Source organism: Zootoca vivipara, chromosome 4 (assembly GCF_965207765.1).
Source record: "Zootoca vivipara chromosome 4, rZooViv2.hap1.1, whole genome shotgun sequence".
NCBI classification, from domain to species: Eukaryota; Metazoa; Chordata; class Lepidosauria; order Squamata; family Lacertidae; genus Zootoca; species Zootoca vivipara.
The window spans coordinates 77,346,992-77,374,285 of NC_142587.1; the positions used below are offsets into that span (position 1 = coordinate 77,346,992).

At 41.0% G+C, this 27,294-nt stretch overlaps 1 protein-coding gene across 4 annotated transcripts in view; it reads left to right on the plus strand.

Annotated features, from left to right (window-relative positions):
- Positions 1-27,294, plus strand: part of STARD13 (StAR related lipid transfer domain containing 13) — a 217,677-nt gene that overhangs the window by 164,271 nt on the left and 26,112 nt on the right. For all 4 annotated transcript variants that reach the window (XM_088668228.1, XM_035115924.3, XM_035115923.3 and 1 more), the window contains 5 exons: positions 410-481; positions 4,028-4,109; positions 14,875-14,938; positions 24,854-26,247; positions 26,724-26,897. In XM_088668228.1, the coding sequence (XP_088524354.1) occupies positions 410-481; positions 4,028-4,109; positions 14,875-14,938; positions 24,854-26,247; positions 26,724-26,897 (1,786 nt within the window). The remainder of the gene's footprint in view (positions 1-409; positions 482-4,027; positions 4,110-14,874; positions 14,939-24,853; positions 26,248-26,723; positions 26,898-27,294) is intronic.

The window sequence follows — 27,294 nt, forward strand, 5'->3', positions numbered from 1 at the left end:
ATTATTATTATTATTATTATTATTATTATTATTATCATTATTATTCCATAATTAGTGGATCTGGCTTTTTAAAAACAGAACCGAATTTAGTATGAAAGGATACAGAAAAAAATTCAAAAATTCCTTCAGTAGCACCTTAAAGACCAACTAAGTTGGTCTAGTTGGTCTTTAAGGTGCTACTGAAGGAGTTTTTGAATTTTGTTTCGACTCAGACCAACACGGCTACCTGTAACTAGAAAAAATTCACTTTGAGAGAAAATCAAAATTCTTTGTCCTGTCACATTTGTGACAGAACCTTATTTTTCCATGCACACTGCTTACGTTGTGAGCTGTATTTCTGTTAACTGTGGCCTAAAAGTACCAAAGGCATCAAACTCAGGATTAACACTTTCCATTTTTTCTTACCCAGAAATTGAGGCGAAGGAGGCCTGTGACTGGTTGCGAGCTGCTGGATTCCCACAGTATGCACAATTGTACGAAGGTATGTTTTGGGGGCAGTGCAACAACTGCTCCACTTTTCTCAAATTGTAGGGGTAGTCTTGTTGGTGGGGAGAGCATCATGTTCAATTGAGTGTCTCAGCACTGAACCAATAACATTTACCATCTTCCAAAGCAGATAGAACAATATTTTTTAGACTTCATCCAGGCGAAACAGAGTCGCTGTTTCAGTCAACAGGAGAAGCAATTCAGGGTACAATCCTATTTTAAAGACCATGTTCTCAGTTTGGGTTGCTTGTGGACCCTGTTTTGCTTCTGGGGAAACAGGTAGTCACAGGGCCATAGAAGCCCTAAGCATTTAAAAGATTTTGGTGGCCCCATATAGATCTAATTCAAAATATAATCAATTATAAACTTTGAAATAAATGTATGTTTTTTAAATGATACAAAACAGAGTATGTTATTCTCTTGTTAATTATGCTGTTTTAAATACATATTTTATATTTGACTTCCCTTAGTAATGTTTTCTTTTGAAATAACTTTGCTGTGATAAATGTGCATTCTGTAGTTGATCTCCTTATTTTGAAATCTTGAACGTAACATTTTAGTTTCCCGTTAATTGTGTTGCCTTGAATGTATACTTTCTACTGGATATCCCGCAAAAAATGAAGAGTATATTTTTATATGCCACAGTGGCAGCAAGAGTTCTTATCGCTACAAAGTGGAAGAGTGATGAAATCCTTTCTATTCATGAATGGATCCAAAAGTTAACAGATTATGTGGAGTTAGATAGTTTATCAGAAAAAATAAAGAACAAACCAAAACAGGAATTCATCTCAAAATGGGAAGTCTTTAAAGTTTATTTGAAAAACAATTACAGTAGTTTAAACTCTGTCGCAGCGTTTGAATAAATTTAGTAGTAGATTTAAGAAAGATCTGAAACCTTAGATAAATCAATAATTAGTTAATTTAAGACAAAAACGTGTATTGGCAACAAATAATAGATAATTGAAATAAGGAATGGATGGGAGGTTGGGTCTATAGTCCAAGGACCGCTTTTTGTTTTATTGATTTGTAATTAATATTGTCCTTATCATGGTTTGGTTTGTATTTCTTGTCTTGTTGGGGTGTTTTGTTTTTCATCTATCAAAAAAAAAGAAAAAGAATGTATACTTTATATTTGACTTCCTTCAATAATGTTTTATTCTGGATTATTTTATTTGATGTTTGTAACTGCCTTGAGATATTTTTCTTAAAAATATATAGTGGTATAGAAATAAACTAATAATAATAAGCTTCGCAAATTTCAGCTAGTGAAAAATAGCGCAACCAATAATTTTATTGTTTCCCCCCCTCTTTGTAAACTGCTTTGAGGTTTTTTTTACAATCAAGAGGTGTATAGATTTTATGAATCAAATAAATAAACATTACTTAAAGGTAAAGGTACCCCTGACCGTTAGGTCCAGTCGCAGACAACTCTGGGGTTGCGGCGCTCATCTCGCTCTATAGGCCGAGGGAGCCGGCGTTTGTCCACAGACAGCTTCCGGGTCATGTGGCCAGCATGACTAAGCCGCTTCTGGCATACCAGAGCAGGTCACGGAAATGCCGTTTACCTTCCCGCCAGAGCGGTACTTATTTATCTGCTTCCACTTTTTTGGCGTGCGTTCGAACTGCTAGGTTGGCAGGATCAGGGACCGAGCAACGGGAACTCACCCCATCATGGGGATTCGAACCGCCGGCCTTCTGATTGGCAAGCCATAGGCTCAGTGGTTTAGACCACAGCACCACCCGCATCCCTAAAACATTACTTACAAATCCCTAAATGCATTGGGGCCAAGCAATTTGAAAGTCCTCTTTCTCCCACTTGCTGTATTTTTCCATGTATAAGACAAGGTTTTTTCCCTTTAAAATAATGTCAAAAATTAGGGGGCGTCATAATATGGATAGTGCTGAGGGTGGATTGGCGACAATCTTGAATCTCCAAAAATAGGGGGCGTCTTATACATGGGGCGTCTTATAGATGGAAAAATACAGTAATTCATCAGGAGGCCCTCTGTGAATCACACTGCAAATACGAAGTCTGTTTGGCTGGGATACAGGACCAGGTGTTTTTTGCTGTGACACCAAGGTGGTTGGCCCCTTATCCTTTAGCATATTGACTGCTTTCCCAAACCTTTGTTGGTTTGCTTTAGTCGCCCACCCCCCACCATTCTGTCACTGCAATGCCTGGTTTCTGGTACTGTTTCACAGACTCTGTATTATTAATTTTTGTGACCCTCGGGGGATCCCAGCAGGGACTGACAGGTGCGATATACTTTATAATATACAGTAAGGCTGGGAGTTCATGATACTGTGTTTCATTGCTGTGTGACGAGAGTGTTTGTCCCGAGTTGGTTATAGTTTTAAGAGCTGTGTGGTACAGCAGGGGGCGCTCTCTTCAAATGACTTTTCCAAAAAATGTAACATTACACTTTTATAATTAAAGACAGCTGAGTGGAGGTGGAGTGTTGTGCCACTTGTTGTTAACAATGCCACACCTTTGGTCTTGTTGGTTTCCATGTTGGGTTACATCTGGACCTTAAAACAAATGAAGCCCAAACCAAATGATGTTTGGTTCCACACAATCGGAAATTGCACAAATGTGTTGTTGTTTTTAAGTAATACAAGGTGCAGGGAGTTGGGGGACACACACACAATCTGGACTGGAGCCTTAGTTGTTAGGAGGGCTTTAACCCTTTGCCTTCCACCCTGCAGACTTTGCCTGAATCAGAAAAGCCACAGCTGTATTGGAAGAAAAATCCCCTAGTTGCCCAAATGCAAGTTTTTCTTACGATGCAAAAAGAAAGAAAGGGGTTGATTTGGATTGTGGTTGCATTTCATAGAATCATAGAGTTGGAAGAGGCCGCGATGGCCATCCAGTCCAAAGATGAAAGCCTCTCACCAGGGTCACTATAGCCACACACTCTTATTCACTTTTTTTAAAAAAACTTTTTAAAAAGTCATTCATGTTGTCCATCAGGTTTGGCCCTGAGTCACAAACTGCAATTCTTCACTCATAACGCTACTAAGTGGTTTGTCCACAAGTCTGTGAAAAGGGGGAACACTTGTTATATTTCTGTTTAAAAATAAAAATAGGTTAACAGCATTCATGATATTTGCGTTGTCAGCCGCTTAATGAAGGGAGTGGGTTTTGGACTACAATTCCTATCACCCCCAGCCAACATGGCCAAAGGTCAGGGGTGATGGGAGTTGTAGTCCAACAATATATGGAGTGCACCAAGTTGGAGAAGGCTGGAATGGTCAACAGCAACTGTAGTACTGATCAGTATTGCTTTGTTATTAGGAGACTGAAATATAAACCATCTGATTTCTTACTGTAGTTGGATGATGACATGCTGATGTTTCCTTGGTTGACACATTTCAACAACTCCATTTGAACTTGGAAAAGGAAGTGATGTTATCAGAAATTAAATGTGTAGGAGATTTTGGTTTCCCCCCTCTGTTTGCAATTTAGTCTGGAATCCCATTCAGCTCCTCTTGGAAGAAAATCTGTTTCCCACTCCAGTAACAGGTGCTTCTTCTCTTGTAGATTCCCAGTTTCCTATTGACATTGCTGCTGTAAAGAAAGACCATGATTTTCTTGACAAGGATCTTGTAGAACCTCTTTGTAGGTAAAGTGCATTTTTAATTTATTATTATGATGTTTATAGTGTTGCAAAGCATGCAGACGACGTTGTTTCGTGTATTATCCCTGCCTCCCAACAACATATCTGTGATGGAGATGATAAGGCTAAATCCAGGTTGGGGGAGAGCCTGGTTTGTGTGCTAGAGTGAGTACTCTGATCCCCTGCAAAGGAGGAGGTGAGCTTTGGTGTCAAGAAGTGGTGGGCAGGAGTAATATGCTTAATTCTACTACCACCACCCCACTTTTTTCAGCACCCCACTTTTCCTTCATCCAAGATACCAGGCCCACCTTTGCTGCATTGTGGGAGAAATCAGCTGGGGTGGGAGGGCAGTTGCTGCGGTAAAGGGGTAGCCAGAAGTAGAGTTAATTACCCCTCCTGACTAGAAGTTCTTTGCTGAGAATCATACCCTTCCTACGCATACTCTTAGGTAAACCATTGCCATTGAAGTCGCCAAGAGCATTTCCCCAAAGCCGTTGTGTCTTTGCTGTAAAGGAAACTTAATCATTGCAGAGTTGCACTGATGCAGGAGATCTCTTGTATTGCTGCAAATGTACCCTGGGCATAGCACTGCATTTACTGCCTGTGACCCTGACATGCCCTTGGCCAAATTCCTTTGCAGCTGCTCAGTAACAGCTGCAGGCTGGAGTCATAGGGAGTTAGGATTCCGATCGATTTTAAGGTGTCAGAAAATAACAAGGAAGCAGGGCAAAAGGCCACCCAAAAGGCAGCCTGGTTTTTGGAGGTTTTACTCTACAACATTCTTATATTTAGTGCTGACCATGTGGCTTTTGAGAGTGGACAAAGAGTCTAGACATTTTCCTCTTCGATCTCAAGGCTTTTCTGCAGTGAACTCCATATCAAACATGTTCTAGGTCTTATGGCTGATATATGCTCCCAAGTTTCTTTTTTTAAAAACACAACACTTTAAGCATTATTTATGAATGGGTACACACTGGCATGGCTGTAGCTTCTACTGTCAAAATGCAGGCAAGCAACAATTACAATCAAAGGTTGGGTGGCCATCTGTCATGGATGCTTTAGCTGAGATTCCTGCATTGCAGGACTAGATGATCCTTCGGGTCCCTTCCAACTCTACAATTCTATGATTCTATGAATCAGGGCACCTACTTGTGTTGCATTTTTCACAATTACATATTTTATGCATATAATGAATGTTGCTATTGATGCATATTTTTTGTACTTGTGGGAAACAGCTTCCAACAGAGTCCAAAACATAACACACAAAAGCAAGCTTTCGTCATTGATCAAAATATAATTGCCTATTGTTTCTGGGTTTGGAATTACTCTTGCCAAGGTTTCGACTCTTATTCCAATGACAGATGTACACAGATGGAGAATTCTGTCTTCTGCCATTGGCACGTCAAGAGGGTGCGAGAAATCCAGGCAGGCTGTATTTAATTGGAGACTCTGGAGACATAAAGACAACCATTAATCCTTTCATTTCATTGGAACAATCTGTTTCAAATGCTGGAAGGACCCCAGAAGATATGTCATCATCTTTCTGCTTTAAAATGTGGATAGTTAAATTAGTAAGCTTGAAATTGGTCATAGGCTTCACAGAAAATGTAACCTTGAGTCTTAAGGAAAGGAGTATCTTTTAAGGGAAATATTGGAGCAAAATGTGGACAGGAAACTATTGCTGTTTTCAAGTAGCTGAGAACTTTATGAGATTAGTTCACTGATAATAGTGACACCATTGATGGGGTCTGTAGAAAACAGGTTATTTGATTGAAAGCTCTGCAGACCATGGTTACGCCATAGAACTCTTCCAAGAGCAAGGAGCTCTTGTGCTGAAGCTACATAGAGCTGAGGTCAGAGTTAAACGATAATGCTTTTTGTGGGTGCATGTTAAAAGTGGTTTGAGAGAGACCTGATTGCCTGTGGGGTGCAGCTTATCCTATTATCACCTCTAATAAACAAATAGATTCCCAACCTCCAGGTTTGTAGTGTTTCTAAAATCTACAAAATATTTTGACTAGAAATACAACAGGAATATGTATACCCCTGTTGTAAAATTTAAGCTGGTTCCTATGAACCCAGAGAAATGGATCTTGACCCAGGGAGAGCTCAAGGATCCAGGCAAGCAGACGAATTTAAGCGTCTCCTGCCCACCAAATAACAGAGACCAAACCAGGACGTACGAAGCAAGGCACTTTTATTTTTGCTGTTGCAACAGGGTCCTTCCTCTCACACAGGAGAACAAGGAAGGAACCCCAAACAAAGATGTCTTGCCCTTAAAAAGAAATTTGAAATTGGTTTCAGCCCACCCCCCAGAAGCATCATCCATATGTCACAGAAGGGGTGTAGCCCAAGACCCCCCTCCCTAGATTCATCATAGGTACATCATGAAAGGGGAGGTCTGGTGGCAGTAATCTGAGCAGTCTGGACCCTGCCCCCTGCCCCCCAAAACCTAATCAACAAAATTGAGAGATATTTACATTTCCCTGTTTCCCAGCCAAGTTAATCACACCCTTTTGTCTGGCAGTCAGGTATCAGGATGCCAGGGATTATCACTTTAATTCCTGAGACAATGAGAAGGTTCCCCCCACCCCACTTCTTCCTTGCAGAGGAACACCTGGTCAGAGAGAGAGTCAAAATGGTGTCAGAAAGGCCTGTCTTCCTGTGCTGCTTCAGACATGTGCCTGTACATTCATGTACATGTTTTATGAACAATTATTATATATATATAGATATGACCTCAAAATTCTTATAACAATTCCCCATTTGGGGCTATAATTTTTCTTAAAAATTGTTGCCCCACAAAAGAATAACCAGATGTGTTGTTTTAGTACTTTGGGAGAAGCATTTCTCAAAAATGGTCTATGTATTACACTTAACAGGATGGTCCACCAATATTGACTGGAAAGTGCAGTTTGCTTGTTTACCCTTTTGTGTGTTCTCAGGTGTCAAAAGCTAGCTCTCCTCTGGTTGCACACCTCCAACGTGGCACAACAGCAACAATCCCTGGTGAATCCCCTTAGGGCTTTCATATTGACCATGTCGCCTGGCACTCACCATAGCTGCCACAGGTTTGGACATGTCATGAGAGAGATGCCTTTGCCTTGGGCTTTCTATGGGCCTTTATTATAGGCTCTGGCCTTGCACTGTAGGGAGTTGCCCAGTTGCTCTTAAAGGAAGAAAGCTACTTGCACCTTGGATACACTTGCCCAATTAGAACTGAAGCCAAATTAAAATTTATACAGCCCCATAAAACATGTCCAAATTAGTCAAATTTAACTCTAAAAGGGATCATTCCTGTTAAATCAAGACATAAATACCTTCATTTATCTGGTGTTTCATGGATCTTGGAGCTTATTCTTGGTAAAATGAGTAAAAACAAATTTAAAAAATGTGTAGAGAAGGTTGGCACACTGCAGAGTGCCAGGTGGGACAAGAAAATGTGGTCATAAGTTGATCTAATCTAAATACTGAACTATGCAATATCCTGATCCTTTAAAAGGCATACAATGCATGGCAATAATACAAAAAAAAACATTGGGACACTATACATTTTTTTTTAAAAAAAAAAAACCCAACAATTAAACACAAAATTGGTTCACCTCCCCCTCCTTGTGGAAATAACATACTGTCAGACATAGTTCAATGTTTCTGTCGAATATCACGCAACATAAGACCTAATAATTATATATCAGTTGTATGTCTTGAGGCCATCATGATCTTGAGACAATTCCGGCTGCTTTTAAATCCTAGGGCACAGAGTCTTGAGGTCAAGGAGAGAGAATGTCCTTGCAATTCACTTTCCCCCTTTGTCCCAAAGTCATTTGACACATTTCAGTGTTCCTATATAACACATAATGCACAAAACCTTCAAATTATTAATTATACGCCACTTGTATATCTTGAGGCAATCAGGTGAACTTGAGATAATTCTTGCTGCTTTTGCATGTATCTCCAACAAGGGGGTTTTCTTGTCTGCCTTCGAGTCACTGGGAGGAAGTTAACAGTACTTCTATGCCAGCACTTCTAAACCTTGCTGAAACGTTATAGCTTTCTAGGTCCTCCTTCTTAGGTTGTGATCAAAGAGATAAAATGTCAATTTGGTTTCCTGTAAAACATCCTTTTGAAAATAGGCCTGCAGGGGGTTGGGGTCTGAAGATATAATTAGTTAAAAAATAATAATAATAAATAGTATAATAATGATAAAGTCAAGAAAGGGGAGAATATTCTAGAAATTTCTTCTTGGGAAGCTGCAAAGAATATAAGATCATAGTTAAGCATTTTATTCATCTAAATATTATTATTATCATTCATATTTAATTACTGCTGTTATTGTCTGCTCAGTCAGTTTAATTTACTTCACCTAGTTTGGCTGTGGAGGAAACAAAGGACAAAAATTTTGTTAATTAGGACACAATCGATAAGTTATTAACATTTTCCTTATGTGGTTCTGAATTCTCTTTGAGGTTCACGTATCTTGTTTGAAAGGGATTATTATTATTATTATTTACAGGAAAGAATGACTTAGATGCTACATTTGTATGTACAGAAAGAAAAAGTAGAAATACCAAAAAAAAAAAAGATACAAAAATAAAACAAAATAAAATTTAGATTACCACTCACACAACAATTTTTACCTGGTTATTGTTAGAATAATTTCATAGACATAATGGAAAAACTGATATAATAAATGGAAGCAGATTATTTATAAGCTAAAGAGAAGCGCCAAAGAGAAATGAAATTACTGTTTGTATCTCCTCACTCCTCACTTTTTTTTTTTTTTTTTTTTTGCTGTGGAAGAAAAGAATTGGCAAAACACTCAATCATTGCTACATTAGAAAAGGGAGGGTTATATTAACATAGGGTAATGCTTCGGGGTGAAATGCAAATGGGAGATAAGTATCCATCCTGAGTACCTGCTAGGAAAGAAATGGAGCCTTTTGTTTGCATAGTCTGTCAACTGGTAGACAGCAATTTTCTATGAATTTCCAAGTGTGGAGGGGCTTGTTTAGGTGGCGTCCCCCCCCCCCCATTGGGAGATAATTTTGCATTAAGGTTCTGAAAGAATTTCTCCACACCCTGAATCTCAGTATTCTGCTGGAAAGGGAAAATTATTTCATGTGAAAATCAGTCAGGAAATGTTCCTAAAATGTACAGAGTTTTGCATGTTGAACTGGAATTGGCAGCTTCTAAACAGTTGATGGTTCTCAATGGTTCTTTATCTATTTATTTTTACATAAGGAAATTTAAATTTAAGTTTCATGTGCAAAGCATAACCTTGAACCTCTTAATTAATTTATAAACTACTCAAGAGACAGACTTATAGTAGTACTCTGCTATTTATACCTGTGGAAAGAATCTGGCATGTTAAGATTTTTGGAACTTGGCAACCACTTAACCTTGATGGACCAGTAACACACATGAGGTTGTTTTCCCTCAGTGGTTCAAAGCTTTACATTAAGAAATTTGAATAATATTTCATGAGCAGATTATAACCTTTTCGCCCCTTAGTTAAAACCTCATTTTTCTCCTCTATTTTCCTCTTCAAGCTGACATAGCCTCTGTGCATGTACAGAGTTCATGATTCGGCAGTCTATTGTACCATTTTTTAAAGTGCTGCACCTCTTGACAAAATTACCATCTGAATAAAGGAAGGGAAGGGGAAAGAGTAGATTTTAAAATAGGGTTAGATTTTACACAGAAACTCACTTTTCAGTGCTTACAAACACATTTTCTCTCCCTCCTTTTTGCAAGTTTGGAAAGGGTTGGAAGGGATCTTGAGTAATCTAGTCCACCCCTTCTGAAATATGGGGATCTCAACACTATCACTGCCCTTAGGATACACATACATTTGAGTACAGACGCCTGACTGGGAAGGAAACACAGGCTATGCCCTATCACGGAAGCACATGTGTGTACTAAGGGAAAAATAAGGAAGGGGAAGATTAAAAGTACCAACGTTATATAGAAGCCTTTAGCAAACCTTAAGATTGGATAAACAGTTTAAGAGGGAATTTACTTCCTTACTAAAACCATTCTGTCCATTTGAATCAAGGTTAAAGTGACTCAGATAGACATTTGCTGGCTATGGATCCTCTACTTTTAATAACATTTCCCTAGAAGGAACACCATATTCCATAGTCACATGGTGAAACATTACATACAGAGCACATGGCTCCCTTGTGACACAGACCTTAAATATTGTGAGTTCACAAACAAACATTTTCAAGTTACAGGTAGGTAGCCGTGTTGGTCTGGATCGAAGTAAAATAAAAAAATTCCTTCAGTAGCACCTTAAAGACCAACTAAGTTTTTATTTTGGTATGAGCTTTCGTGTGCATGCACACTTCTTCAGATACATTTTCAAGGTTACAATCTCCCTTTTCCCTTCCCGCTCCCCCTTTCTGTACAGAAAGGGGTAGGTATGCACATACACCCCACTTTTACTCTCTAGAGAAAGATTGGGAAATGTTCAAGACTTTCATATGTGCTTAAACTTTAACCCTTAATAGAGAAAGTGATAAAAACTTATATAATCACTCCACAAAAACAACAATTACACTCTTGTTCCAACTCTGAAAACCAATAATCTTTCCTTGCCAGAAAGCAGAGCTGGGCTGAATTTCAACCCATCACCACATCAGACACATTGCCTTTCACATAGCTCTAAAATGGGGGTTAGAAGGGACCCTGAGGTCATTTAGTCTAACCCTCTAAGATACAGGATTCACAAGATTTGAATGAAAATACCAACTTTATATAGAACCCTTTAGCAGATGAGTTTTTTTCCTTAAGAGGTGATATCAGGAGCCCAACACAATTGAAGTTAAAACTAGACTCAGATAGACAATTCCTGGCTAAGGAAGCTCTACTTTTGACAAACAATTCACCTTTATAGGAATAGCTGTTCAATTTTCCTTTAGTCAATATTCCTCTAGTCACTTGGAGGAAGACTCCCTTTTAGAGCCTCTCTCAATAACAAACATTTGCACACCTCATGAAGTGAACATTTTCAAGTTTCAAAATATTTTCAAAGCATTGAGCAAGCATTTTCAAACTTACTACTCTTATTTTCCTTCATCCTGCCCCCTCTTTTTACTTTTGGAGAGGAAAAAATGGCCTTCTACAGCCTCTTTAAAACAAACCTTTACACACTACCTCCACTCTTTTAAATATTTGCCATTGTTTTTGGGTTGATCAAGCCCTTACATAAGATTATTTAAGCAAGCTTGCCTTATTATTATATTATTTTAAACTATGCATGCTTTAAAAAAGGCAGTCTGTGGGTGTCATGGCCAAATTTTACACAAACCCCTAATTTCCTAAACCTGGATTATATCTCTCATTTACTTTAAGGGGAACAATGAACTATAGCAGACACAAGGATCAGACGCACATACACTTCACAGACAACACAGACAACATGTAACATGCAAACATATATAATTTTATACCATAACATACTTTGTAGGATTCCTCACAAAACTTTTCTCATTCAGAGTTCACCAGGGTTAATTTTAAAGCGGAGATTCACTGTATGTTAAAGGAACCTCCTGGTAGCCATTTCCCCTCATCTGGGTGGTCCATAGTAAAGCGGACCCAGTGTTTTTTTCTTACAAAGTTTTTGCAATTGGTTCCCTTCAAGCTTGTCCGCCCCGGGGATTTCGTGCCAATTTAAGAGAACGAATTGGAGTGGACTTTCATCCTCAAAGTCCTTACCGGAGCCAAGCCTCAGTTGTGCTTTGCCTCGGTTGGGAGTCTGGGAAAGGAATTCCTTAGAGTGGGTTGCACCCATTTTACTTAAGCCTTTTTATACTGCAGTTCGGGTCCCCGACCCTGTTCCTGGACACTCTTAACTTCCCGAGTCTATGACTCACCCCCACGTCCTAGTGGTGTTCCTGCCTGCCGTTCGCGTGCACTAACTACTAGGCGGCCTGGTGCAGCTAAAACCCTATTGGAACCCTCCCACTGGTCATCAATTGCCTGAGGGTTCCACAGCAACTTCCCTGCCTCTTACAATCTAATAGAAAGACTACCTGCCCTGGACGCTTGCCCACGCAATGCCGGGTGGTTAGCCTTGGAAGGAAGGTTTTTTGAAAAGAACGGATGACCTTGCGATCTAGAACAACCCCGTCACTTCCCGGTGGGGATCGGGGGTGTCTAGGGGCGGCTTCACCCGAAGATTAAGAGCAGAGGAATACGGAAAAAAGGTTGGGTAGATTGCTCAGAACTCCTGCGCAGATTGGCAGGAGCGAGCTGGGTCCGTCCTTCTGGGTATTTCGTTTAACGAAAGGACGGATCCCAAAGGCTCTAATTCTTCTTTATCCCTTATGCCTTTACAGCTTAGCTGCAACTAGAGCCCAAGATAAGAAACAGAAAAGGAGAGAACAGTGAAGAGTGAAGTTTTAGAATTTTAGTTGCTGCAGTAATCAGCCCACCGCGTGTCCCCTTTTAATACTCACGACCGATCCTTTCAGTCGAATCCCGTTGTCTCCAGCTTCCCACTGGTTCCTGAAGAAAAAACAGCCTTGTCCCTTTAAACGTTGCTTCGTCCTGGGGGTCCCGCTTGGACTCTCAATTACTACCAAGCGCCTCGGGTCCTGAGGTTGGTTTACCCCCCTGCAAAAGAGGCAAGGGCGCGCTGGGCTCCCCTTCCTCAGTGAACCCGGAGCTCAAGGCAAAACTGGGTCCCCGAAGTGGTCGCCAAACTGTTGTAAAATTTAAGCTGGTTCCTATGAACCCAGAGAAATGGATCTTGACCCAGGGAGAGCTCAAGGATCCAGGCAAGCAGACGAATTTAAGCGTCTCCTGCCCACCAAATAACAGAGACCAAACCAGGACGTACGAAGCAAGGCACTTTTATTTTTGCTGTTGCAACAGGGTCCTTCCTCTCACACAGGAGAACAAGGAAGGAACCCCAAACAAAGATGTCTTGCCCTTAAAAAGAAATTTGAAATTGGTTTCAGCCCACCCCCCAGAAGCATCATCCATATGTCACAGAAGGGGTGTAGCCCAAGACCCCCCTCCCTAGATTCATCATAGGTACATCATGAAAGGGGAGGTCTGGTGGCAGTAATCTGAGCAGTCTGGACCCTGCCCCCTGCCCCCCAAAACCTAATCAACAAAATTGAGAGATATTTACATTTCCCTGTTTCCCAGCCAAGTTAATCACACCCTTTTGTCTGGCAGTCAGGTATCAGGATGCCAGGGATTATCACTTTAATTCCTGAGACAATGAGAAGGTTCCCCCCACCCCACTTCTTCCTTGCAGAGGAACACCTGGTCAGAGAGAGAGTCAAAATGGTGTCAGAAAGGCCTGTCTTCCTGTGCTGCTTCAGACATGTGCCTGTACATTCATGTACATGTTTTATGAACAATTATTATATATATATAGATATGACCTCAAAATTCTTATAACACCCCCAAGACAACTATGGGGTATACATGCCTTTTTCTATTCTTCCCCAATATTGCCTGTTTCCAATATTGAGTTTAGTTTAAGAGGTACTATAGAAATTATGGGTGGGTGTTTTTTTATTAAAAAGTCTTATTCTTAAAAATAAGTCCAACTGCAATCTGTGCACTTTTGTTCATGTTTATTGCTTCGTATTGTAGTGAGAAATTAGAGGTACAGACAATTATTTCATTATTAAGATAGATTTCGATTTTTTGTTGCAGCCCAGTGTTGATTTCATTTTCTTTCTAATACTGGGATTGTGTAAATGCCCTTCAGGTTATGACAATCTATAAGATTCAAGCAGGTGGGCAGGGGTATTTATTATTTTTATTTATTTATTGAATTTATATACCGTCCTGTGCTTGAAGGCCTCAGGGCGGTTCACAGAATAAATTCAATAATTAAACCACAAAACACACAATAAAAATAAAACAACACCAACCCAATAACAACCCCCCCCCCCCGAAAAAACCCACATTTTAAAAGGGCACAAGGTGTCAATCAAATCAACCAAAGGCCTGGTTAAAAAGAAACATTTTTGACTGGTGCCTAAAAGTGTATAATAAAGGTGCCAGGAGAACTTCCCTGGGGACAGCATTCCACAGATGGGGAGCCACCGCAGAGAAGTCCCATTCTTGTGTTGTCACCATCTGGACCTCTCGAGGAGGCACACAAAGAGGGGCCTCAGAAGATGATCTCAGGGTCCGGGTAGGTTCATATGGGAAGAGGCTGTCCTTGAGGTATTGTGGTCCTGAGCTGGGTAGAGTGACAAAGAACATGGGATTTGCCTCAAAATTCCATTTCTGGTTGAGATTATAGGTATCCCATTCTCAAGCCACCAAACTAGTTGCTACATTATCTAAATTGCAGATACAGTGGGACCTTGGTTGTCGACTTAATCCATTCAGGGCGTCCGTTCAACTCCCGGAACCTTTCAAAAAACAAGGTTGTTTTTTTCCAATTGGCTACAGGAGCTTCCTGCACTCAATCGGAAGCTGCGGAAGCTGTGTTGGACTTTCGGCTTCCAAAAAACGTTCGCAAACCAGAACACTTACTTCCAGGTTTGCGGCATTCGGGAGCCAATTTGTTCGGGAGCCAAGCCGTTTGACAACCAAGGTACCACTGTATATTCATATTTCTGCACCCCAGTCTCGTGGATAGGAATTAGCACTGCATATTTCACTACCAGTCTATCTTTACAGGAAGTTGTTTGAAGTTCTGTCCATAAAGAGAGAGAATGGGAGAAATGTGCAAGGTCATAAAGGGCCAGTTGATTCATGAGATGCTAATCTTCGGATTTTGCTTTGCTTCTAGACGTCTGAACACACTGAACAAGTGCGCCTCAATGAAACTCGATGTGAACTTCCAAAGGAAGAAGGCAAGTAACTATGGATTTGGAAATGTCTCTGTAGTCCAGGGCTTTTGAAACCTCCTAAAATTACAGCTAGGATTGATTCCAGGCTTAAACACTTAAGCGCTAATACCCCGTGAACTAGTCGGTAGAAACTGACTTGTATATTTGGCATTGTTTAAAGTGTAAGTGCTGAAGGTGTTTGATGCCAGACTGTGAGAGGAGAAGATCATAACTAGCCATTGCCTTGCATCACCTGGCAAATTAAAATTTACCAAATGGCCACACAAATTCTACACACACATAACGCAACAGCACTGGGTCGAAAGGAAATCTTTGACTACAGATGAAGGCCCTACATCATTATTATAACCCCCATAACTATGTGACAGCTATCTTTCTAAAACACACCAGGAAGCAACCATCAAAGAAATTGCCAAAAGGAGAGGCCACATTTTAAGATGCTGAAAGAACTTATTTACAGCCTAGTGGATTTTGGTCAAAAGGGTTCATCCAGGCACTTTCAACAAACAGGAGTACAATACTTATGCAGTAGTAGTAACAGTTGTAGTAATAAAGGCCTAAAAGCATAATGTCAGTGTTAAATATACTAATAGCCTGGAAAGCACCTCAAAAGCTTTTAAAAAAACATTAAACATGCCAAAATAAAGTTACAAAAATTTGTGCAATTAAAAAAGCTTACTCGTAAAACGCTTTACTATAAACTTCAGGACATGCATATCTGCAGCTATTTCAAACTATATTATTCAAATATACCTTACAGGTATCTGGACAACATCTTCTTAAACCATTCAAATGCAGCGGCACAGGCATATCTCACACTAAAATGCAAATGTGTGGTCTTCTTGTAAAGAACATATTGGTTACAAACATTTTTGACAGCCAGGGACCATCCCCAAATGTCCAGCTTACAGGCACGCTCAGGGAGTGTCAAGAAAAAGCACATAATTGTATTTCTGATGGAGAATTGAGCTGCCGCCAATGTCTTTTGAAGCTGGGGATCATTACCAATGCCATTGCACTCGAGTTATTGAAGAAGATATTGTCCAGATATCTGTTCAAGTATATCATGGAATCGTAGAACTGTTAGACTTGGAAAGGGACCACACAGATCATTCTAGTCCAACCCCCTGCAACCCTGAAATTAAGACTCAAACCCTCAACCCTGAAATTAAGAGTCTCATGTTCCAGCAACTGAGCTACTGTATATGTGAATTAAATGTTTTCAAATAGCTGCAGATAGGCATGTCTTGAAGTCTCTAAAGTGTTTTTAGAAGATTTTTTATAAAAATTTATGCACCTCTTGATTGTGAAAAGCCTAAAAATGGTTTACAAAAATATTAAACAAGAGAATCAAGGAAAAAACAACAACCATACTTTAAAATTACCTCAGCTTTCTAAGCATCTGGGTAGGCTTGCCTAAACAAGAATGTTGTTAGCAGGCGATGAAAAGCGTACAGCTAGATTTTTCTCATCCATTTCATCGCTGCGCCCAAGCAATGGCCCAGGGACTCCACAACCTCTCCCAATTCAGATGTTGTTGAGAAACAGAGTTGTGTTATCAACATGCCGATGGTCAACCTCGCCCTGAAACTCCTAATGACCACTCCTAATGTTGATATTAAATAGCACTATTATAAATACACATTTGTGTATCTTGGATTTCAGCATGCTTAATTTTATAGAAAAGTTACAAGTCTTGTGGTATTTTTAAGGACATTAATATATATAGATAGATATCCAACACCATTGTTCTGTAGGGGGTGGCACTGCGGCTCTACTGCTTGCCAGTAGAGAGGGAGGGATGCAGCCGTGGTGAAGTTCACACACTGAAAACTCACCAGCACAGCCAGTCCAGTGCTCCTCCTGGTGCGCTTGCGCCCTGCCAACCTCCCTGTGACCCACTGGAGGTCAGGGGAGCGGCAGTGCTCTACCATGCCATGTACGACTGATTGTTGCACATTCGTTTGTTGTCTGTCTGTTAGAGAGAGCCTCTGAATAAGGCCCCTTGGCTGAAATACATTGTGCTATTAATAAATATTCACCAGCACTTTGAAATGCAGTCTCTCTTTTTGCTGTCTTTCAATCCGCTTCCTCCTGCCCGCTGTTGTCGTCTGCTCAGAATTATTCCAGAGTCTTGAACGCACTTGCATATCAGAAACTGTGGGAGAGAGACTTTGACAAACGAACAATTCTCAACAGGCTTCTCGAAATGCAAGGGCAAAATACGTGTTGCCTAGTTAAGAAGGTACTTCCCTCACGGTGTAGTCTGATGCCATGTGACCATAGGACATGATCCGCTGCCAGATAAAAAGCCGATAACATTTTTCCAATTTTTGTGTGTGCGTGGTGACTTATTAAAATAAAGCTCGTCATGTTTACAACCTCCTTGTGTAACACAGGCATTATTTAAGGCTTAAGGGGTTTCAGCAAGGAATGCAGAAAATGTCTTGTGATATGGGGAATTTTGTAACGGAGCCAACAACCTTTTATTTACAAGGCACTCCCCTCCCAGGGGCATTTTCTAATCAGTAGTTAGCATAGTGTAGTACATTGCCTTAAGAAACATTGCGCACATCTGATTCTCTCTCAGGAGGCTTGATTAATTCTTCTCAGTGGTGTTACTGACGGTGGCAGTGCTTAGAATGGGGCAGGAGACAAGGGAAGATAATGGAATGGGGTGCATCCTCATTTCTTCTCGGCTGGACCTAAGATGGACATCGTTGTGTCTGGCCTAATTTGAAATTAAACACCTCCCTTCCCTCCTCTCTCCCTTTCAGGACTGGTGGTTCAGGACCCCAGTCTTAAACACACTTCAGATTAAAGATAAAATGTGTCTTCATAGTGCTGCAACCCCAACCCTCAGATGAGCATACCAGCAGATTGAATGTTGGCATCTGCCTTGGCCCCATCTGCCTGCTCATGCCTTCACTTGCCTACGGTTGTCTCCTGCGCCTCCTCTTCCTGTTGGAAAAAGTTAGCAAAGTGCCCTGCACCCAGGTTCCTAAATACGGAGGAGAATGTGCTGCTTCCATTTCAGACCCTCCGCTCTGGAGTGCCTTTGTAAATTTCTCCAGCTGGAGACAACAGCAGGAGTGAGCAGGCAGGGAGAGGTAAGATGGGTGAACTTGAGCAATTTTTGATTTGCTGGTATGCTTTTCTGACACTTGAATTGTGGCTAAGGAAAGCACTGTGACCTGATGGCTTGTTTCACATCTCTGTTCATCGTAGGCACTTGTTCTCATCGGGCTCAGTCATTGCACCTCAGTCTTCCTCCCCTTACTCTGCTGCCTCCCTGTGTCAAATTTTAGAGTTTAAAAAAATCTAGGACAGCAACGTGTTCTTTTATTGTGTGTGTGTGTGTGTGTGTGTGTAAAACTGAAATTGCTTCTTTCTCCTTCTGGGATTAGTCACATTGATGATCGTAGCCAATCAGCAATCACCTTGTAGATAAAGGGATGCCACAATGTAGTAAATCTTGATGTAGAGCTTGCTCCCATGTAAGTGTTCATAGAATTTCAAGCGTAGCCAATCAGTGTTGACATAACTGAGAACAAGTGAAGGCAACTGAAAATGAGAACGAAAAAGATAAAAGCAAAGACCAGAAAAGTAAAAATAAAATAAAAGCAAAGACCAGAAAAGCTTTATCTTACAATGCAGACAAGGAGGCAAATATGCAGAATTGGAAAGAATGCTAGAATGTTGGTAACATGGGGTGCTTTGGGTTGGAGAAGGTTGCAAGTGGCATATACACTGGATAAACATTCCTAACATCTGCAGTCCGCATTATGGGATGCAGGTGTTGCAGTGCAAGTCAGCTGTGGTATTAGCTACCTGGTGCCTCTTCCTCAAGATACCATTTCCCCCCACTTCCTACTTAGTGCTACAGTCCCCAGCGGAAGCTGCTGTTTGGTTGTGGCCTCAGAAATCAGTTGCAGACAAAAGAAATATGGTTAGGCAGTGACTCACAGTTATTTTATAGTTCTCTCTTCCACTGCATATCTGTAAGGATGGAAAATATCTCATCACATAATGGTTACTGCCTCTCTTTAACAACTCTGTTTGCCATTTATTATGTCTGGGACATAAAGCCAAGCAAGCACTGATGGTTAGAAAGCTTGGAACAGTTATATTCCACATCTCCTTGAATGTCTCAGAAAAACAGCAGTCAATTAAGCTGCTGAATAGCCTAGCGCTGAAGGCCAATCAAAGATGGAAGATATAAATGGGTCACTGCAAGGCGTTCTGGGAGAGAAGATGAGGCAAATCTGTAATCCAATTGAAATCAGTGGGGAAATTAACACATAGTTCTACATAACAAACTGTTAGCGCCCGACATTAAACTTCATTTGAAGCATATTCTTATGTTTTGAAATCCTCTTGAAGAAAATTTGCCCTTAAGTTATTTGGATAGACACAAAGCTGCAGCTGGAATTACTGTCTTCCCCAGCTGTAGGGTCACAGCCCTTGTGAAGGAAAAATGTGGGAAAATCCATTAAGACAGCTACACTCATGCATTCTGCTGGCACCCACATCCACCTGAGGAAACAATGTTTTCAGTTCTAGCTTTCTTCTATTTTTAACCAGCTCTAAAGATGCTAAGTATAGAACGTTCTTTCTGAGCCTTTACAATTTGGCAAACACTGTCGGCCTTCCTGAGCTAAGCCTTCATCTCATTCATAATGGCGAGCTGTGCACACTTTTTTGTTACTCGTCTAGATGTGTCTTATCCTAAAAACAGAAAGCGGGTGCAGAAGTTGAGTGAAGTCAAGCTTCCTGGCTGAACGGCTATTGGAAACTGGGTCTCCATAGTAGAAGTCCAACTTTCTAACCACGAGACCTCACTAGTTATTAGCTGCATACAGAGGACTTGTGTATATAAGGAATCAATGTACAGCTCTCACCACTCTGAAGGCAATATCACAGATGGGCCTGGCCCTTGGCTTCACTCAACACTGTGGCTACTTTCCTTGACCGCTGTATTGTCTTGGATTCAGACATAAAGAGGGTGGGGACAATCATTGATAGGCCACACATGAACACACACTGTCTGTGGGCAATGTGTTGTGTGGGAAGTGGTTCAAATTCAAGGGATCAGGTGTACTTGGTCAGTGCTTCAGACATCTGCAGTCACAGGCGCCATCTTAAGAGGATTGAGGGGGCTCACGCATGACACCGCATGATGTCATGTACATGATGCTGCAACAACATGTGGATTGTGCAATGCTATGAGGAGCCATGAGGCAGAACTGAACACCCTCTGAATATTGAAGGGGCTCAGCTTCCTCAAAAAAATACTCTGGGGGCTTAAACTGCCTCAGCCCCTAGGAGCAGGCACTCCTGTCTATAGTGCAGACACTCATAGAATCATAGATTTGGAAGAGACCACAAGGGCCATCCAGTCCCCTGCCAAGCAGGAAACACCATCAAAGCATTCCTATAGAATCATAGAATTGGAAGAGACCACAAGGGGAATGTTTCACTCTGTGCTGGTACTCCCTGATTATGAGGACCAATGAAGGCTGAGTGATCCATATAGCAAGTTCCTCAGAACCAAGCATGGGGGTGTCCTGGGGGGCAAAGTTAACTACTCCTTCGCAGGATAATCCCTGTGAGCATTGCAGTACTGTGCTGGGGAATGTGGGAAAGCATTTAGCTTTGCCCTTTGTCACACACAGAGATTGCACTGGAAGGCTGCAGTCCATCATTTGCTAACCGTGAACTCAATTCTGCAAGTGCCAGTTCTTAGGCAGCCAAAATGGCAATATTCATGCACAAGAAGGAACACGCCTGAGAGAAGCCCAGGTGTAAAATTGCCACTGCGAGATAACAAATTCCTTTCATACCGGACAATGGTTTGCTATCTCAGCTGTATTGTTAGTGAATAAAGTCAAATATATCATCACGCTTGGTGATAATTAGTGTCATTTTTGGCAGTTTTCTCAGATGAAAGGGCCAACTGATTACACACAGAAACTGGCTTATGCTCTTTATTGTTAGATATAATTTTCAGAACAGAGTCAAATTACATTGCCAGCTAGCTTGTTTAACTTGGGATTATCTTTAATTCTGCCAGCACACACTATTGTCAGCTACAGTGGCTGCATTTCGATGATCACATCCCTGCTTAATAAGCTGAGATATGAGTGAACCCTTTCCCCCCTGCTTGAAACCCCATTGATTACCCCTTCAGGCAAGTCATGATTAAGCAAGGAAACTTCTAGTTGACCATAGTTTCCTGGGTTTTTTTCTGAATTGGGAAACTACAGTTACCAACTTCACAACAAGCCAGGGTATTAAATCAGCTTCAGTAATATTTTGGATTGTTCTGATACTGGCAATAATAGTTTGGTGGTTCAGACAAAACAGGAGGCTCCCCTCCTCCCCCAGCCACTGCACATCCTGAAAAACCCTCTAGGAAGGATCAGTAGAACCCTCCTGAGCAATGTGGGGGTGGGCATGGGGGTGGTAAGTTGTGGGGCAGGGGGCAGATTGGATGGAAAACTTACTTACTCTTGGTCTCTAAGCTGTTGGTCTCTAAGGTGCTACTGGAAGGTTTTTTTAAATTTTGTTTTTACTTACTGTAAACTTTGTTAATCTATGTAGGATCCAAGCCCATGTCTTTAAAAAAAAAAATCTGGTGACTTCAGTTTATGGGCTAAAGCTTTCCTTCTAAGAGTGGGAATTCTTTCCAGGATGACGATAGTTTCCAACGTCCATAAATAATTGTATGAATTTACAGAGCCCTGAAAAACATAGGTCCTGGGTATCTTAGAGACTGCCTAAACCCTTCTATCCCAGCTCAGTCACTGAGATCGTTTGTAGGTTAGTCATCCTCAGAGTTGGCAAGGCTCATCTGACAGCAACAAGAAACAGAGCGCTTAGGGTCATCAACCCATTTCTGTGGGGTGCTCTGCCAATAGCGATTCAGCAGCCACCTTCTGTTTCAATCCTTAAACATCTGCTGAAAACCTCTGTACTGCCAAGCTTATGGAGCCATTTAAGAAAAATATATCTGCCATGGTTTGTTGATCTCTGATTAATTTTTTTACGTGATTTTTACTGTAGATGTGTATGTTTGTTATAAATGGCTTTGATTTTGTTTCTTAAGAATAGAGATATGAACCTATTTTTATAGATAAATAAATTGGATTTTTCCAGCCAATTCTGTTCTATAAATGCACAGCATGTAGTGCAAAGCATGGGGCTTTGTGGTGGGCAATTAGTGTGTAGTCCACAAAGTCCATATACAGACGTACCTCAGAAGTCGAATGGAATCTGTTCCGGAAGTCCGTTCGACTTCCGAAAGGTTCAGAAACCAAGGCGCAGCTTCTGATTGGTTCCCGATTGCGCAGGCACGCCGGGGGGAAATAGCGGAAGCCACACTGGACGTTCGGCTTCCAAAAGAATGTTCGAAAACCAGAACACTCACTTCTGGTTTTCAGTCGTTCGGGAGCCGGAACGTTTGACTCCCAAGACGTTCGGGAGCCGAGGTACAACTGCACTGTCCACGAAGAGTTGGTTCCAAGCACAATTTTGCAGAAGCTGCAGCTTCTTCCTTGTATGTTAATGGGACACAGCTATCTCTGGATATAAGAACGATGGGAAGGACAAGGGAAGACTATGTACTGTGTGGAGGACATAGTTAAACTACAGGGTTGGTTCCCACAAGATGTAAGGACGGCCACCGGCTTCAGTGGCTGAGACAAATGAATGGATGGCAAGGCCATCAGTGCTACTCACCACAATGACTATGCTGTGGTTCCACAGCTGGGGACAGTATGTTTCTGAATACCAGTTGCTGGAAACCACAGGAGCGGAAGTGCTCGGTCCCAGTAGCAGAATTTCCACAGGTCAGTGAGAGCTGGCCTGATCCAGCAGAGGGGATTATTTCTTATGTTAATGTGCAAATCGTATTAATTGTTTGATTATTATTTATTATTTTTTGCCCTATTTATAGGCTGTTGTGGTTTTGCTAGGATAATTATAGTGATAGTAACATTTGCTCTTTTTAAAAATTTATTATTATTGTGAGCCACCTTGCGCTCAACATTGCTGTTGGAAAAGCGGGAATCAGATATTGATGTGCAAACTCACAATTTAGATCCATGGGTCCCAGTTCTAGATGTTAGGCACATGGGAATAGCATTCATCTATAATGGATAGTGTGCAGTACCCATAGGTGGCTAGTTTACTAAAGCTTTGCTTATAGCTCTCTTGAGTTTAAACCCAATGTGTTTTTGTTCAACAAACAATCCCACATAGTTTCTGATGGAATGTGGAACTCATTTCCCACCAACTTTAGTTGATGTTAAACAGTATCATAAGTTTTCCCTTTCCAAAACATGTTTTCTGTATGTTTGGTGTATAGATATTATATTACCACCACCACTGACCATATTCTCTGTGAACTGTTTCTCATCTTCCATTGTTCATTTGACATTGTGCAGCACAGTCTTATGCACGTTTACATGAAATTAAGTTGCGCTGTTTAGAATTGCAGCCTATGAGGGGTATTTATATTTGTTAATATGTTTTGGGGCTGGTTGATAGAGGGATCCTAGATTTATACCAAACCATGTATAGTTATTTCCCGATATGAGACTTAATTATATATAAATGGCTTGAGGATTACGCAACCTGGTGTAACTAGCCTTCCGCGACTGTTGCAAGTGTGACTCAGGATGCACGCCTGTATTTACACTGAACTGGTTTGCACATACTGTAACACTAAACTGTGGTTTGGTGCTGTGAGCATGCACTAGAATGAATTCAAGTGAAGCTTTGGGTTTACACCCTCTGCTCCCCCTTCTTCTTTCATGCAGTCAGGAGCAGGACTTTGCTAGCATTTAATTTCTCATTTTTCATTCAAACACTCCTAGTTTAGAATTATGTAGGAATTAACTTTCTGTCTGTAGGAATTAAGTTTCTGACAAGCCAACTTCAAAGCACAGCTTCTTCTTCTTCTTCTTCTTCTTCTTCTTCTTCTTCTTCTTCTTCTTCTTCTTCTTCTTCTTCTTCTTCACTCCACCTTTTCCCCTGATGGAACTCATGACTTTGTTTGTTTTAAAGCACAATCTCTGGTTCATACATAATATAAGACAGGATTTGTTGGAAGTGAAACTAAACAGTAGTAGAGTCCTTCTCTTGCCTGCGCAGGAGGAGAGAGGCATACACAGGCTTGTTTACTCAGGCTCATTCATCCTTGTGCACTTAGCACTAAACCATGGTTTGATATGGTATGCAAACCAATCCATTGTGGTGCTCATATAAAGTTTATTGAACTAAACAGGGATGTGCATCTGGGTCCACCAGTTGTTGCACTTGATGAGGTGCCCACAATTACATTCCCGATAGTGTCAAGATAGGCCTTCTTTATGTTTTGACTTTAGGACTATTGTGGGACTACAGTGATGTTTCCAGTTCTCAAATAACATTTGAGTTTCCTAATTATTAGTTAATATTACCATTAGAGTAAGAACAGAAACATCATGTCACTTAGCCACATGGGACGGGGTCATCCAATTAGAATGTGTATGGCAATGCATTATACGTAATTTATTGTTCCAGCTGTTTCATTGTATTCCCCCAGTGATTTTATTTGGTAAATGTCCATGAGATTTTTGCTTGTGAAGCTCTCAGGCAAGAGGGAGGGAGGGGGAGAGTGCATTCCAAGTGGATCTATTGAATGAGCTAATGTTGAAGGATATTGACTTCACAGTGAAACAGCTCTATTTGTGCATTTCAAAGCCTGTACTGGAATTTTAGAAAGTGAAGAAAGGAGGGCTGTAATCCATTATCTTTGAAAAAAAGTACAGTATCATCCAGCCTGCTTAACTTTAACTGCATCACATTTTTTTAAAAAAGTCTATAACGCTAAGAGGGGAAAGACATTCTATTTATCTATGTGCTGTTTTTCAGAGTGAAGACTCTGATGAAGAAGACCTTTGTGCCATCAGTAACAAATGGACTTTCCAAAGGACCAGCCGCAGATGGTCTCGGGTGGACGACATTGACACCTTACTTCATCAGTCAGACAAGCATGGGTCCTTGGGGGACATTAAGATGAAAATCACCACCAGCAGTGAAAGTGTGCTTACTGATCTGAGTGAACCTGACGTCTCATCTATTCACAGCGAGAGTAGTGGGGGAAGTGACCATCGAAGTCATTCTGGAGCCAGCAACCTTCTCAGGGAGACATTTGACTGTTCAGGACAATATTGTGTAGAAAACGCTCTTTTGCATGACTCCACCTCAGTTGGCACCACCCCTTACCATCCTCCAGAAGACTCTCATCACCTTGGCAATGAGAAACCAACACAGACCAGAGCTAAAACCTTTCTGAAGCGTATGGAAACACTCAAAGCCAAAGGGGCACATGGAAAATTGAGAGGCTCCACAAGGACTAGTAACTTGGTGATAGGCAGACCTGTTCTTCAGCATGAGCCAAAAGCCCTAAAGGAAATGCAATGTGTCCAAATTGGGAATGGAAACCTCCAGAACATAACATCTCAGAACGCAGTCAAGCAAACGTTTCCCTTCTCTGCTAAATCCAGCAGTGAGAGTAGCCAGTCAGAGATTAGCAGTAGTGGCATAAGTACTCCCTCCTTAAAGGAACGGAAATACCATGAATCAAATAAACGAGGCGGCATGTACCTGGAGGACCTGGATGTTCTTGCAGGAGCAGCACTGAGGCAAGTGATAGATCAGAATCGTAGAAATGAATTTCATTCCCAGGAGAACCTAGTTGTCCATATTCCGAAGGACCACAAACCTGGAACGTTTCCCAAGGCACTTTCCATAGAAAGCCTCTCCCCTACAGATAGCAGCAACCGTGTGAACTGGAGGACAGGCAGTATTTCTCTAAGCAATCAGAAGTGCTTGACACCCAAAGAGTCCAATCCCCTTGCTATCTGTCCAAAGGAGAGTCGAGTTAGCATTTATGACAACGTTCCAGGTTCCCACTTATATGCCAGTACTGGAGACCTTCTAGATTTGGAAAGGGAAAATCTCTTTCCTCATCTAGATGACATTTTGCAGCAGGTCAATGGGCTTCAAGAATCCGTAGACGACTGGTCCAAAAACATATTGCCAGAGCTGAAGAACAACGATCTATCCATTGGTGAATGTGGATCTTTATCATTCCGGTCACCAGTCAAGATTGCATTAGAGTTTGAACAGAACTCTGTATCGGATGGCCGGACGACACCTAGTGATATGGACAGAGATGGGACATCTCTCAATGAATCAGAAGCCACTGGTGTTAGGGACAGAAGAGATTCTGGTGTTGGAGCATCTCTTACAAGGCCAAACAGGTTTGTACCCTTCAAAATAATTGTATATAGATTTGAAAATCTTGCTTCATGAAGTTCCAAAGATGATAGATAGATGATAGATAGATAGATAGATAGATAGATAGATAGATAGATAGATAGATAGATAGATAGATAGATAGATAGATAGATGATAGATAGATAGAGTTTTTGGTCCTGTGGTCATGATGATGCATCAATTTCTTTGGGAATGGGATGTACTGGAGCAAAAGTAAATTGCAATTTTCTACTTTATGAACGTTAATAATAACTGTAATGTTTCTCAGACATATAGACTTTTTCAAATGGGTTGATTTTATGTTAGTTAAATGTGGAGAGTAGACTGTAGAAACAACCAGTATGGATGGACAACGGAAGGCAATCCTGTATACTTGCAAGAGCAAATCTCTCAGGGGCCTCAAACATAGCACCATAATAAAACTTCTTACTCTGTTGTTTTTTACTTCGTTTATCTAAAGGCGATTACGTTGGCACAGTTTTCAAATCTCTCACCAACTGTGCCATGCCGTAGGATCACTGCAGATCAGCAGTCAGTCAGCTGCTCAGTTAAATCTGCTGCAAAAATTTTCTCTGCTTCGTCTTACTGCCATCATGGAAAAATACTCCATGTCAAACAAGCATGGCTGGACTTGGTGAGTACTAACATAGTACTTTTTTCAGCATACTGCCTTGATGAGGCCTAAAAATTATGTTCATTGTAAAATCAAGACAACTTGTTTCATCAATATGCATTTTGACATGGGGGAATCTTTTTGGTAAAGCGTTTGATATAGCCAGGCAATGGCTGTTGCAGCAGGTTTTTTTTCTTCCTGTTTATTTATTTCATTTAGTTTAAAGGTCATCCTTGCGACCATGTTGTTGTTGTTTTTACTTGAAACGTACAGTACATTGACAACTCTCTTGGGCAGTTTGGATTACACAGAGAGGGCTAATCAGGGGGAGCGTCTGGAAGGCTCATTTCGCCTGGACCTCAAACTGAAAGGAAAATTCAAATTTTAGCTTTTGATAAGTTTTGCAACTCGTTTTAAT